Here is a 13423-nt window from a genome sequence, read left to right on the forward strand (position 1 = left end):
GGACTGGCAGCTGGGAAATTCTGCATGGTAGAGCCTTTCACTTGATTATTTGGTCCAGCTGCAAAGGAGAATGGCTTTGATCCCAGCTTTGCTTTCACGGGTAAGCATCCAACACTTTTATCCCACAAACTAAAATAGCATTAATGGAGTTCCACCAAATCTTTCTGATGTACAAGTTCTGAGCATTACAAACGGTTACGTTACCACTTGCACAATTGTTCACGGAACCACACTTGTGCAAACATATCTTTAGTTGAATTTGCCTCTAACACATAGTTTTGGCTGGAAAAACATTATTACATGAGCGGAATGACACGGTTGAATCCTTGCCCAATGAATGAAAGAGAAGTTCATGGAAAGGGGCTTTTCAGAACCCCCCTTCAATCTGCAGCCCCCTCTGTACCAACCAAATTTGCTCCTAGGAGTTGGGGGACTCTCAGTTAAGTCCAGGTAGTAAAAAAGAAATAGCCTGTACATCAGACTGCCTTGGGTGATCCCAACCCAGCACAATAGGCAGCCCACAGCAATGGATAACAGACAAGAGGGAGAAAACAGATCTCTCCGTCATGAATACTTGCATGTCTGCAACCCAGTCCAATCATGCAGGAACTCCTATGTGCACTAGCTGTCCTTGGGCTCATAAAGATTTCCCCTTCATTTCAGTGGAGGCAACCAATCAAACCACTGTCTTCTTCTGTGCCCGCAGATTCAGTTCTCCCATTCCAATGAATTCATTCTCCCTGACAATGAAATTCTGGATTCGCCTTGGTCGATCTTTCATAAATAAAGAGAAGAAAGAATAGCCATTAATGTTGCTTTGATTCATTTTTAGCCCTCCAATTATAAATGGATTGATTATGAATAATCCATAATTGTTTGTGGATAATCAAGATTTAAAATAGAATAAATACTTATGAAATGAGAACTCTAATGCCATATATGAAGGTGGTACAACTTTTTCTACCCTGAGGACCACATGAGGACTTTGACACGGAACCCAGGGGCCACATAATGTATTACATTTCCATATTGTAATTGCAATATATTTAATTTAATATACGCAATTAATATATTTAATGAGCCCTTAAATGAGGGAGAATTAATGTTAAGATGATTTAGGGCTAATTGAAAAAGAACACTCTGTGGGCCTGTGATCACAAGCAGTGCCTTCTCCAACCACAGCCCAAGCACAAGGACCACTCACCTGGGGCGGCCCGTCCATTTCCTCCCTGTTTCTCCTTCCCAGAAACCCTCCCAAGTGATCCCCAGCCCCTCCTTCCTTCTTGGAATTGGCATGCTGAGCCTCTTATGCTTGAGCTGGCAAACTTTCCCCACTGTGACCTGCCTGCTTCTGCAGATGAGCACAGAGACACTCCTCTCCTGAGCACCTTTGAGTTCATCACCTGGAGCAGGGCCTCAGGAAGAGAACAGGATGGGCCAGCAGCCTCAGGAGAGCTCACCACAATCATGCGCCTGTCATTGCTGGGATCCAGGTTTGCAGGGCACAGGGGGCTCCAAGCTGCGAGAAGGCCGCATGTTGGACCACCCCGCCATATAGGAACTGATTGTTTGCATTAGCTTATGCACAAGAAATGCAAACAAGCCCAAACTGAAGCTTTGTTCTCTTATTAGCATAAGGTTAAAGCCAATGAATACATAATTGTTCCACACCCCAAGTGTTAAAGGATTTTATTCTTAGAGTACAAAGAATTTCATAAATTAATATGCAACACTGCCTTTTGCTGGAAAATCTTTTTCTCTCCACTTTCTCTCTCTCTCTTGAAAACACCCACACACAACAGTTCTTTGCTGGAGGGTATTGCCATGAATGGAGCCAGACAGCCAAACTAATACTGATGCAAGAGCACATATCTTGGAACTGCTCAGAACAATAACTCTAAAATGCTATTAGCATATTTTCATTTCAAGTTCCATTTATGTCTATAAATCCTAAAATTAAGTTATACAATATATATTTCCTGCATAAGATAAAATTAAATTAAACAAAAATATACAAACTGCAAATTGGCAAGAATGCTATTCATGTAAAACATTATAAAGACAGAAAATACATTCTAATATTACAAAATATATGAGATTAGTCTAATAATTACAGCTTATTGTCCTAAAGACAATTACCAGTTTAAGTTCAGAGACAAACAGAGGACCTACAATGATCCATCACTCTCATGAACAACATCATGAGTTATTTTAATTTAAAAACCAGCCCTAAGTACCATGTTGTTATAAAAAAAAAAACCCTTTGCTTTTTCTTTTCAAATGTAACTGGTGTTGCTGGGCTTTAGATTTAGTAAGGATTGTTTCTTTTGCTTTTTAATACCTTGGCTTTTGTGCTTCAGTTGCTTTATGCCCATTGCCCAGGTTTAGTTTCAACACCTGGCTTCTCTATGTATTAGGAGATCCCAGTTTCAATAAACACAATTGAACATAGAAATGTTCCTCCATTTTTTCCTTTATTTTGGTGTGATATACCATCAAGCATTTCACAAGAATATTATATATATACATATATCCATTAAAAGAAAATAATCAGTTTCCATTAGATTTTCTGCATCCAATTCAATCCTCCAAAATCAGCTAATTTCAGTTACCACCACCACAGCACCCCATCCACCTTTCAGGGCTAAATTTGCATTTTTGAGTTCTTTCAGCATTCAGTGGCAATTTACCTCCCCTACTTAAAATAAAGAACAGCCATTGCCTCCTGCATTTCAAAACACAGAGATGGGGCACATTCAGCCTTTTGTTCAGTTATCTGAACTTTTAGTCTAACCAGTTCCCAGGGTTCAGCATTTTAAACAATAATAATGAATTAACATCTTTAACAAGGAAGAATGGATGGCCATCTTGAACCAATGAATGAATGAATGCTCTCCAAAACTCTCCAAACCCAGCATGTAAACAAGATAAAGCAGCCAATAACAAATGTGACAATGCACTTCCCCAAACGTTTTGGTCTCCACGGCAGCTTTAGATTCTGATTTACTGTTGATACACTGAATTCAGGATGTATTTTTGTATGTTTTTTTCACTGAATTGTTGTACTGATTGAATCCTGCCGAGATCCACTGATACAGAGTACCTTATTAACATTTCAGTAAACAAATAAACATCGCCCCCTGTATGCCAACAATTGAACACTATTAAGAAAATGAATCATTCAAATAGGATCAAACTGAAATCTCACATCTTGGCTGTTGTCACTGACTTGAGTGTAAAGCTACCTCCCCATCCTGGTACCCTTCAGATGTTTTGAAGTGCAATGCACAAAATTCCTCACAATTAGCCATGCTACCAGCGGGAGCTAAGAACTGTTATCCAAAGCATCTGAAAGGCAGCAAGCTGGGGAAAGTTGGACAGCCAATGACTCCTTCCCATTTCAACTGCCTTCCTGGTTGGTACTTGCTTAGCTTTAAAGTGCCAAACCTGACATTTTATCATTTTAACGTCATGCTTTTTTTGCCTTTCCTGTCTTCTGGCTAATAAGACCAACAGGTTTCGCCTGTTTCCTTAGTAGAAAGATGCATGCAACACATGCAAATTAGCCATCAACTTAGCTCAAAAAGGAAAAGCCTCTTAGTTATTTGCTTGAGCACAAGATGTCCATGTGCTTTTTAATGTCAGTGGCTGATAGATGGGAAGTCAGGAGCATTTGCTTTGATAGAATCAGGTTGACATCCACTTTGATGTTCTCCTCCAGATGTCTGAGAGCCTCCTGCTCTTTTTAAGTATGTCAAATTAAGCAGAAAAACTAAAGTCATTTCTTATGCTGAATGGATATGTCGATTTAGACCATTTAAGAACAGTGAGTAACAAATTAGGCGGGTGATAGAAGATCGATGCACAAAGCATCTGTTGTTTTCTCTGGACCCAACAGATAATCAAGCTCCTTGAAACAAGTAATCATCTCTCCTTGCTTGGTGAATGAAGCGATGCTTTAAGGTGGTTGCAACATAGTATGAGTGTCTCTGCATTATGGATCATTTATGAATGTACAAATGCCACAGTCTATGGGCTAAAGAACGTGAATTATGTTTCTGTCTCTAGCCATGCTAATAGGACATGTCAGCAAGGACTTCCATCAACTGCAGCTCTTGCCATTTATAGCACCGGGGACTGAATATGAATGAGGCTTCAAAGATGTCTGAGTGACTAATATAGCATCTGTCTTCATAATGGTGTTTATACATATTTTTAGATTTTAAATACTGTATGTAATTGTCAGTTCTTGCTCAAAGAGTTTGCTATGACCTGACTTTGGCTGACATTAGCTTTTCACAGACAGTGTGGAGCCTCCTGAGATGTCACACCAAAACTTTGAGGACAAGGGTATGAACAATCCATTTCAGTTCTTTTCTCCCTGACAACATTGTTCCTAAAGGTATTTGTCAAGATGCTTCTGAAGGAAGTGCTTCACCGCAAATTCTCAAGCTTTAAATTACATGGCCCACATACAGATGGGCACCAACAGATAATAAATAGGAGGTGGGACAGAATCCTGAAACTGAAGTGAATGGGAAACTGAAGTGGTGTCCCTGCAAGCATGTGTACACATAGACACTTAGGAGAGCAGAAACGTTGTGCCATAGAAGTTGAAAAAATGTATTGCGTGACTTATGGTATGCATACACAATACAGCTAAATAGTCCTGGAATTGCATTATTGTCGATATCCAATAGAAAACAGTGGAGATGGGATACTAAAGAATTAATTTTCAAATTTATTAACAGATGTTAGATTGATAGCAAAGAATTGGAAAGTAAAATATGATTATCAGTTGAGTGATTGGTACAGAGAAGTTTGGGCTATAGCTATTAATGACATTAAAGACAAAAAGTCTGATAAATAAGAGTAATTTTTATTTTTGGGGACCATTTATTGAGTATGTATTAATAAAAGGAAAAGGTTTTGAGCCTTCACAAGATTCATTGCCATTTTGGAAAGAGGACAGAAGCTCTTGAAAGAATAAATGATTTGACATATATCCAATGGTCCCAGTGATGGGATACACTGCTTTGTTTTTTGTTTGTTATGCTTTAGCACTTTTTTTTACATTTATTGTGCAATTTTATGAATGCTATGAATTTGATTAATTTTTTGTAATTAAGAGATTTAATAAAGTTAAAAAATACAGCTAAATAAAAAACAGTTAAGTCACTTTAGCTTTTCCCCAAAGAACTGTGGGAGATATAACAAGCATCATATCTCAGACATCATCATCCTGGCAACTTTCGAAAATCTAGTACAGTTGAATACATTTATCTTGAACAGGCTCTGGTCCAGATCTAGTCAGACAGAAGGAAAAAATTCAGGTTCCTTTGACATATAAACGTGAAGCATACCACCAACTTTAAGTCAGAGATACAAGCTAGGACTCCTTCCTATCATAAAAGGGGTGAGGAACCTCAAGTATGGGGACCAAATCTGGCTCTCCTGAGGATCTCGGCAGTTTCCCAGAAAGCCACATCCCACCCACTGACCCCACCCTCTTCCCTCAACCACTAACCATTCTCAGCTTTTGCGCACGCTTCCCCCATTTTGCCCTGAGTCTGGCCCCTTGCATTCGTCCCCACCCAAGGCAATGCCAAGAGCTTCTCCAAAATTGTATTCTGAATTTGGGTGGAAGCAGATCCCCAAACGCTGCATGAAAGGCTTGAAAGATCAGAAGTGTTAGGTCCTAATGGCCATTTCACGCAGAAGCCTTCCTTTCCTTTAAACATTATATGAATTTGCAGTTTGCTGCTGTCTCCTGAGTGCTACAAAGGCAGATGTTGTCATCCGAAACACACAAGATATAAATTTGATGCTGAAAAGCTATTTCAAAATCATACAAATTGGTAGACAAAACAGTGTACCACACACAATTATAAAGAAAGCTTTTTTCCCCGTGACTGTTGTCTCATTAAATAAGCAAGTGTGGATTAAACTGACATCTACCATATGCTTTGAAATGAAGAACATTAAAAAAAAATACAAAGCTCATTAAGGCTTGATGAACTCCAAAGAAGTTCAGCCACATTGCATGGATTTCAGAACTGTTTTGCATCATAACAGAGTGGGGGAAATGTACCCTGATTTGTTAAGGTCCTGATTTGTTAAGTTCCCCATACTCAGAAGCCAGCCAGGCATGGATGCTAAAGGACCTAAACAGTGCTGTGCAATGGGGGAGGCTGCATCCATCATGTGAGTCTAGTTGAACATATGGTGGATCCTGAAGGAAATAATTCTGAAATAATTCATGGTATCTCCAACCCACCGATTCACCTTAACCCTCCATATTGTATTTATTACACACTCATGACTCTTCACTCAAAAAGTCTGCAGGTCTTTTTGACAATATCATCATCATCCAAGGACCCTCCTGTGTTTTCTAGCTATTTCTGCAGTTTTTTCAATTTAATTTATTGGTGCAAGAAAAGCAAGCTATTTCTGGAATGTCTCCATTATTCGCTACAAAAGCCTGATATAATTTCCTAAGTCTGCTCTCTACCACAGCGCCATCTTGCATTGTGCACTGGAACATATAAGAGCATACAGAAAGGCAGACAGGAAAACCATTGGAAAAAGAACTTCATGTGAAAGACACTCAACCCCTTCTGCAAAGAAAGCAGAAGCAGCAGCCTCAGTTAAGTTCTGGGTTCAATGCCACATGTGGAGGAGTTCCAACATGTGTTTAACCATGTCAAAAATTGCAGTTTTAGTCACAAAGGATGGAGCAGGCAGCTCTGGCAGCATTAGAACTGGAAATATGAAAGTCTTTGATCCTAAAGTTCTAGCATTAAAGGCCTACTCCTCTACCTTAGTTTCAAAACTATGCATACCTCTCTTGCCAAGACTCAAAAGCTACCAGTAGGCTTCTAATCTTGGGGCTTTGACACAACTGGATCATGCTAGCTGTCAAAATGTGGAACACGCAACATCTTTTCCCTGTAGAGAAGAATGGTGGGCACAGCCCTGTGAGAAATCTTCACCAATTTTGTAGATAGAAAGTTCATGATTCGTTTCAATAATGAATAATAAAAAATGGGTATTTGCTGCATCATTGCTGCTTGCACTGGTGCCAGTCTCTCTGACAAGATTGCGGAGTACCATAATTGACTTTAGTTCAGCTGAATCTCTATGGGCGAGAATTGTGTGGGAGAGCAAGCGAGCGTGCCTAGTAGTGCACAGGAGTACCTGCTCACGTGACAACCCACCTTAGGCTGAGCTTGTTGCTGCTGACACTGCCCAGCATCTCCCGCCCTGCCTCCCACCCCACCAGCCGCAACAGACAACAGCCTCCCCCTGCCCCAGACCCCAATACAGCAGGAGAGCATCTCCATTGCGTGCATGCAGACAATTCCAGCCTAGAGTTCTCAGTTATAGATTTTCAGGCAGAACAGCTGGAATTGACCCCAACCTAAGATGCTGGGGAAACACTACAAGTCAAAGCAAACAGTAGTGGATTAGATGGATCGATAATCTGTTCCAACCTAAGGCAGCTTTCTGGGTTTACTTTGGTTGCCAACCATTTGAAAAGGCTGATAAAAATAGTTTATGTTTTGTAAGACATTCCACTGCTGCACTTTATGCTAGTAGTCTCTTGCCTAACCACATCACCATGGAATATTTCTTTATTTTAAATAGCTATAGCCCGCCATTTTTCCTCCCAAGGAACTCAAGGTGGCTTACATAATTCTCCTCCTCCTGCTCAGTCTTATCCCCACAGCAGCAACTCTGTGAGGTAGGTTGCGCTGAGTGTCTGTGACTGGCCCAAAGTCACCCTGTGAGCTCCATGGCTCAGTGGGGACTAGAACCCAGATCCTCTGAGTCCGAGTCCTTCACTCTTAACCAATTCATCACATTGGCTCTCAATATACCAGCCTTCCCTAATTGAGCACTCTCCAAATTGTAGTTCAGTTCCCATTAGCCCCAGCTAGCATGCTAATGGACAGGAATGCTGGAAGCTGTAGTTCAAAATATCTGGAGATTGAGCAAAGCACTGAGACAGCAGTGATGGGTGGAAAAGTGACAGCAGCCAGTGCTGTCAGTACAACCTTTTTGCTATATCTCCAGCACCCACAAACATAATTTTAAGGAGAAATTTAGGAATGTAAATTTGCTGTAAGAAAAAGTATGCAGGAGATAGATTTGGGTGAACAGGTGATGGGTCTTGTGTTCAGTTTGACATTCAGGAATAAGTGTCCAGCTCTTGGAGAGTACCCAAAGGATTGACTCCATCAAGGAAGCCACAGCCTTGAGTTTGCAAGAGCTAAGCAGGGCTGCCATGGACAGGACATTATGGAGAGCTTTCATTACAGGGTCACACTAAGTCAGAGACAACTTGACTGCACGTAACGACAACCACCCCAAAGCATCTTTCCACTAGTGGAATGAACACCACTGCTGGATTCAATTTGTCCTGCCCACCTGTTTAGCATGCATATCCCAAATCTGCCCTACAGGGTTCAGGAACCCTCTGAAGCAAAACTTGAAGGAAAAAGATCTTGCAGGGGCTGGAATGAGGAGGAGATGAAGGTCCTTCAGGAAAAGAAGAAACGAGCCAGTGTGGTGTAGTGGTCAACTGCATGGACTAGGCAATCTGGGTTCCAGTCCCCAGTCAGCCATTGCGCTCACTGGGTGATTTTGGGCGAGTCACAGACTCTCAGCCCAACCTACCTCACAGGGTTGTTGTGGTGGGGATAAGATTGAGAGCAGGAGGAGAATGATGTAAGCTGCCTTGAGTTCCTTGGAAGGAAAAAAGGCATAAAATAAATATAATAAATAAATGGACTGTTGTAAACTGCCCAAAGAGCTTCAGCTGTGGGTGAGCGGAGAAAGTAAATAAATAAGTAAATACCCTGTTGTGCGAGCAAAAGTCCATTCCCACAACAGTGGTTTTGCCCTGTGCTACTAGCCCATTGGTAGAATTCTGTAGGGAAAAAAGATGCAAATTAAAATTCCATAATCATATTTGTGCTTCAGACCTTACATATCTGATAGCTCATTCAATTAACAAATTAAGCTAGCTGGGTACTCCTTAAGCCACAGAGCAGAAATGATGTAAAATGAAATCCACTGTAATTTATTCTCAATATTACTTTTTGAAGATACAGTGGGGGGAAAACAGTGCTTCCTGCTTTTTACAAGTAGCATAATCAGAATCACAAAGGTCACACTAAAACGCATTTCTTTAAAATATAATTTAATTACAGGAAAATGAGAATTAATGGTACCGCTTCCACCCAAATCCCAAAGACAACAATGATTGCACCATCATCCTTCACATCTGGCCTACAGTTCTTAAATATCAACTGTTACAAAAATCAGCGGTTCCCAGCAAAGTTGGCAAGCCACGCCGTCAAAAATACCATCCATTCTGAGTATGAAGGGAACTGCCTTTTGCCTCTTACGAAGGGGATGCTTTTTTCTGACATTTTGCTGTGGAGAAGCTTTGGGTGATGTTTGCCACCAAAACCTTTCATTTAATCTTCTCTCAGCATCTATGGGATACGTTCAATGCCGGCTTTAGTCACAGCCATACGCGTTCACTTCAACATTGCTTCAAGCGAGGCAGCACAAACTCACTGAACGTTTCTGCAAGTCCCGCTGCCACAAATTCATTGTGTAGCTCATCCAGCGTCGAATACTCTTTGACTTCAAATGCCTGAAACCTGTGTTGTACAAGAAAGTCTTCATGAATATGCCTACTTCTGTGTCAGAATGTAATTATCAATTCAGAGCTGCTTTTCTAGCCGAAACAATACTAAATTATACCTTCTGTGTTCTGCCTGAGCTTTTGTTTCAGAGAGTACACTAATCATTTTCTCTTTACACTTCTTTCCGCTTGAATCCACGTCCACTTTGCTAGTTTTTTGAAGAACAATGTATTCCTGAATCGTACACAAAACAACAACAAAATATTATGTTTCATCAAAAATACCTGTTAACGGTAACTGCTGGAAAATAATAAAAAAGGAGAGGGGAAATCATCCCCCAAAATCATGCCCTTGTTGAAATCAGCAGGTCACAGCACGCTTCTTCTATTAAAGGCAGGTCTACAGTTTATGCTCTGTGTGTTATTTCCATGTAAAGTGTGGAAGATGTAGACCTGGAGATATCTGCCTGGGAAGCCCTTTACAAGTTGACAACAGAAGCATACTGATGTCCATGCTTAAAGGCACGATCCTACTCATGTTTAGACAGAAAAAGGGTTGTACCTTCAGTCATGAGGGTCCCATAATACCTGGAGCTGCATCCAAATGTACAAATGAAACTGCAGCCCATATATGAACTCCATATGAATTCCATAATGCTCCCAAACTAGCAGGTGTGGAAGTTAGCAGTTCCACTCCAGATCATCCAATCTCCATGGTGTTATTTCAGGTTAAATACACATCTGCATTACTATGCTCTTGACCATGCAAAACCCACAGCCCACTGCAATGGTTATTTAAAATATCTCCCTCTCCTAACCCTTTTTTCTTAAGCTAGAAAGACATATCTGGCTGCCATGATACTTGGATACTACCACTACATAGTGCAATGCAAGGTCATGACATCTAGGACAGTGTGGAAGGCTTGGCCACAGCGCCATCCGTTGCATGGTTTGGTCAGATCATTTGGTCTTTCCAACAAAAATATCAGAAACTAACAACTGATTATGATAGCAAATGATGGTGCATTAGTCCCAAGAGATTAAATGCTGATATAATACAGGATCAAGGATTCTTCTACAATACTGCCAAATATAATCCCGGGAACAAGTAAAATGCTTATATTTTTAAAAAGATCAAATTAGAAAATAAAATTGTGCGATGCTTCAGGACCAACACCACGTGTTGTTTGACGTGGATGATCTGGATCCATTCCAATCTATTTCAAGCCTAGTTTGGGGACAGAAGCAGCCTTGGTTGCAATATAGAAGGCTGATGTTAGGAAACTGAGATTCTAAACGGCTTGCAGTTCTATCAACCATGAAGTTCCTTCTGTATCATTGATCTAGGCTGGACATATGGGTACACAGGGTATACCTTTTGTTTAATTTTCTCTGTGTACATCTCACAGATTGCCATGCATCTCTCATTCTGTTTTCGACTCATTTATGGAATCAGATTTTCTTCTTCAGAAAAGTACACAAAACTGTCCAGTGCCATTTACGTAAGTCTCAGAGATAGACTAGAGATCTTAGTGCTGAAAAAGTCCAGACATGGATAACATGCTGCGTTGGGTCTCTTTAAAAGCAACCCTATATTAGACCTCAATTAGTATTTCCTCCTAAATTTTGTATGACAAAATTTGCACACAATTCTGGGAAGTTAAAAACAGTACACAAGCCTTGGAAACCATTTGACTTAGAAAATGCCAGTCCACTGTGGAATTTGAATCCATTTCGGATTTCTGTAACATCCTCAGGTACAGCAATTCCAGTTCTTCCAGGATGAATGATCTCTGAAGATGGTGCTTGGAGGCACCTGCACCACACTATGGCTATTGGCTTGTGGAGTTCCACAAGGTCCTCTCTTGTCCCCTATGCTTTTCCATACATACGTTTGAAAAAAAATTGAGAGAGTTTGGCTGAAGCGATATCAATACAAAGATAAAATTCAGCTCTGCTCTTTTTTCCATCTAATCATCCCAGGGAAGTGACATAATCCAGACAAGGTGGAATTACTGAGGAGTCGCCATGCAGCTAAAGCTCTCAGGCAGTCATATGTAATAAAAAGAGAGCTATTTTTATTTGCAACTGCAGTTCTCTTTGAGCATTACTGCTTTGTACTGTTTCTTCAATCTTATACGCCACACTGGTGTTCAAAAATACTTTTAAAGAAATTAACCAATAAAGCATTGGTGTTATAATGAACAGCACAATCCTATACAGATCTTCTCAAAAGATCTCAAAGATCCATCGATTTGAAGGAGGCCTTCTCCCAGACAGGTAGGGATGCAATTCCTATTTCAGGCCTAGTGGATCGCTCTAGGATTGTGGTTAGGCTGCTGGACTTGCAACAGGAAAAGAGGGTTTCCTTCAACAATGAAGTTCACCACTTGGGCCAGTCGCTATCATTAAAAGTTGTGGGCGGCATCAAACATGCCAAACTGAAGTTTTTGGAGGAAGGGCAAAACTGAACAGCAGTAATAATAAACTGTATGGTTTTTTAGAGCTGCTGGAGAGGTTAAGTGCTTGCCCCAGATAGCCTTAAACTCAAATACCTTACCAGCAGTGAGAGTAGCTCTCCCTACACAATTCCCAATTACATGGAAACTTGCAATTATTTATCCCAGAATAAATAATGTCAGCTCTTGGGGGGGAATAGGGAGAGAAGCCTCTAGCATGGATTTGTAAGAGGTGCTGCATGAGGACAAAATGCTGCATTTGCCATAATTCATCCCTGCTCGCTGCCACATAATGAATGTGATAGCCTACATCCACTCGGGCACTGGTCCCTGGCTGGCACAACAGCAGTTGCTCCACATTTCACAGTTCTCTGAACTGCAGCTACAGGTAATTTGTTACACTGGTAGCTCTTCAGGTAGCTGTCCCTATAAGAGGGAAAAGCAACTGGAAAGCCTGATTTCCCAGAAACCTCTTGCCCAGTTTATTCCCTGCCTACAAGAACCTTTCTTTCTCCTGGGCACAGGCTCCCTTTCTCCTTTGTGTCAACAACCAAGAGGATCTTGCCGGAGTTCTTCCATCCTTCCCCTCAGCTGATCACTCCCAGGCACGAGGCAACTGCAGGCCACTGGCACTAAGCAGCTGAGAGGTTCCCAGGAGATCTCAGCCAGACCCACGGTTGCTTTTGATCTGGAGAAGAGGGGGTGAAAACAGCTCTTTCCTGAAAAAGAATTCAATGGGTGACTCGGCTATGACTGGACTTTCTTCCCATTTGGAAATGTGACTGACCATCAATCACATCTAATACCTTCCTACATGCAATGTTGTTAACAATATTGTTAATGAGCAGCCAGTTTTGGATGGTTAACATAGAAACAGAGAAAGTCAGAAGGGTCTCCTGGACCTTCTAGTCTGACCCCCGGCTCCAGCCGGCCACATTCATGACGTGCCTATCATGTACATGACCAGCACACCTTAAACACCCTCACTGTTGGAGCTTCAACCACCTCCCGTGGAAGCCTATTCCAAACTCTATGGATTCTAACCATCAGGAAGTTCTTCCTGGCATCCACCCTAAATCTTAGTTCCCTGAGCTTTGCTCCACTGGAACGTGTCCTGCCCTCCACTGCAGGGGAAAAAAGGTCATGACCCACCTCTGTGTGGCACCCCCTCACGTACCTGTATGTCGCTAACAGGTCCCCTCTGAGTCTCGCCCTCTCAAGGCTGAGAGGACGAGAAACCAGCTTCCTCGGTCTCTCCTCATATGGCTTGCCCTGCAAACCAGCCACCATCCTAGTGGCCCTTCGC

The 13423-nt window shown here is 41.4% G+C and overlaps 1 protein-coding gene across 6 annotated transcripts in view; it reads right to left on the reverse strand.

The window, feature by feature from the left end:
• Positions 1–389: 389 nt before the first annotated feature.
• RWDD3 (RWD domain containing 3) overlaps positions 390–13423 on the reverse strand; it is a 29679-nt gene continuing 16645 nt past the window's right edge. For 2 of the 6 annotated variants that reach the window (XM_044432381.1, XM_044432379.1), the window contains exons 3-7: positions 9778–9893; positions 9589–9674; positions 8861–8932; positions 6843–6948; positions 2274–5306 (exon numbers count right to left, since the gene is read on the reverse strand). In XM_044432381.1, the coding sequence (XP_044288316.1) occupies positions 5261–5306; positions 6843–6948; positions 8861–8932; positions 9589–9674; positions 9778–9893 (426 nt within the window). In that variant the 3' untranslated portion in view covers positions 2274–5260. Of the gene's footprint in view, positions 775–2273; positions 5307–6842; positions 6949–8860; positions 8933–9188; positions 9675–9777; positions 9894–13423 lie in introns of those variants that run through there. The other 4 variants (XM_044432380.1, XM_044432383.1, XM_044432384.1 and 1 more) reach the window with 4 other exon arrangements.

The sequence above is a fragment of the Varanus komodoensis genome, unplaced genomic scaffold (assembly GCF_004798865.1).
Source record: "Varanus komodoensis strain SLA01 unplaced genomic scaffold, ASM479886v1 scaffold24, whole genome shotgun sequence".
NCBI lineage: Eukaryota > Metazoa > Chordata > Lepidosauria > Squamata > Varanidae > Varanus > Varanus komodoensis.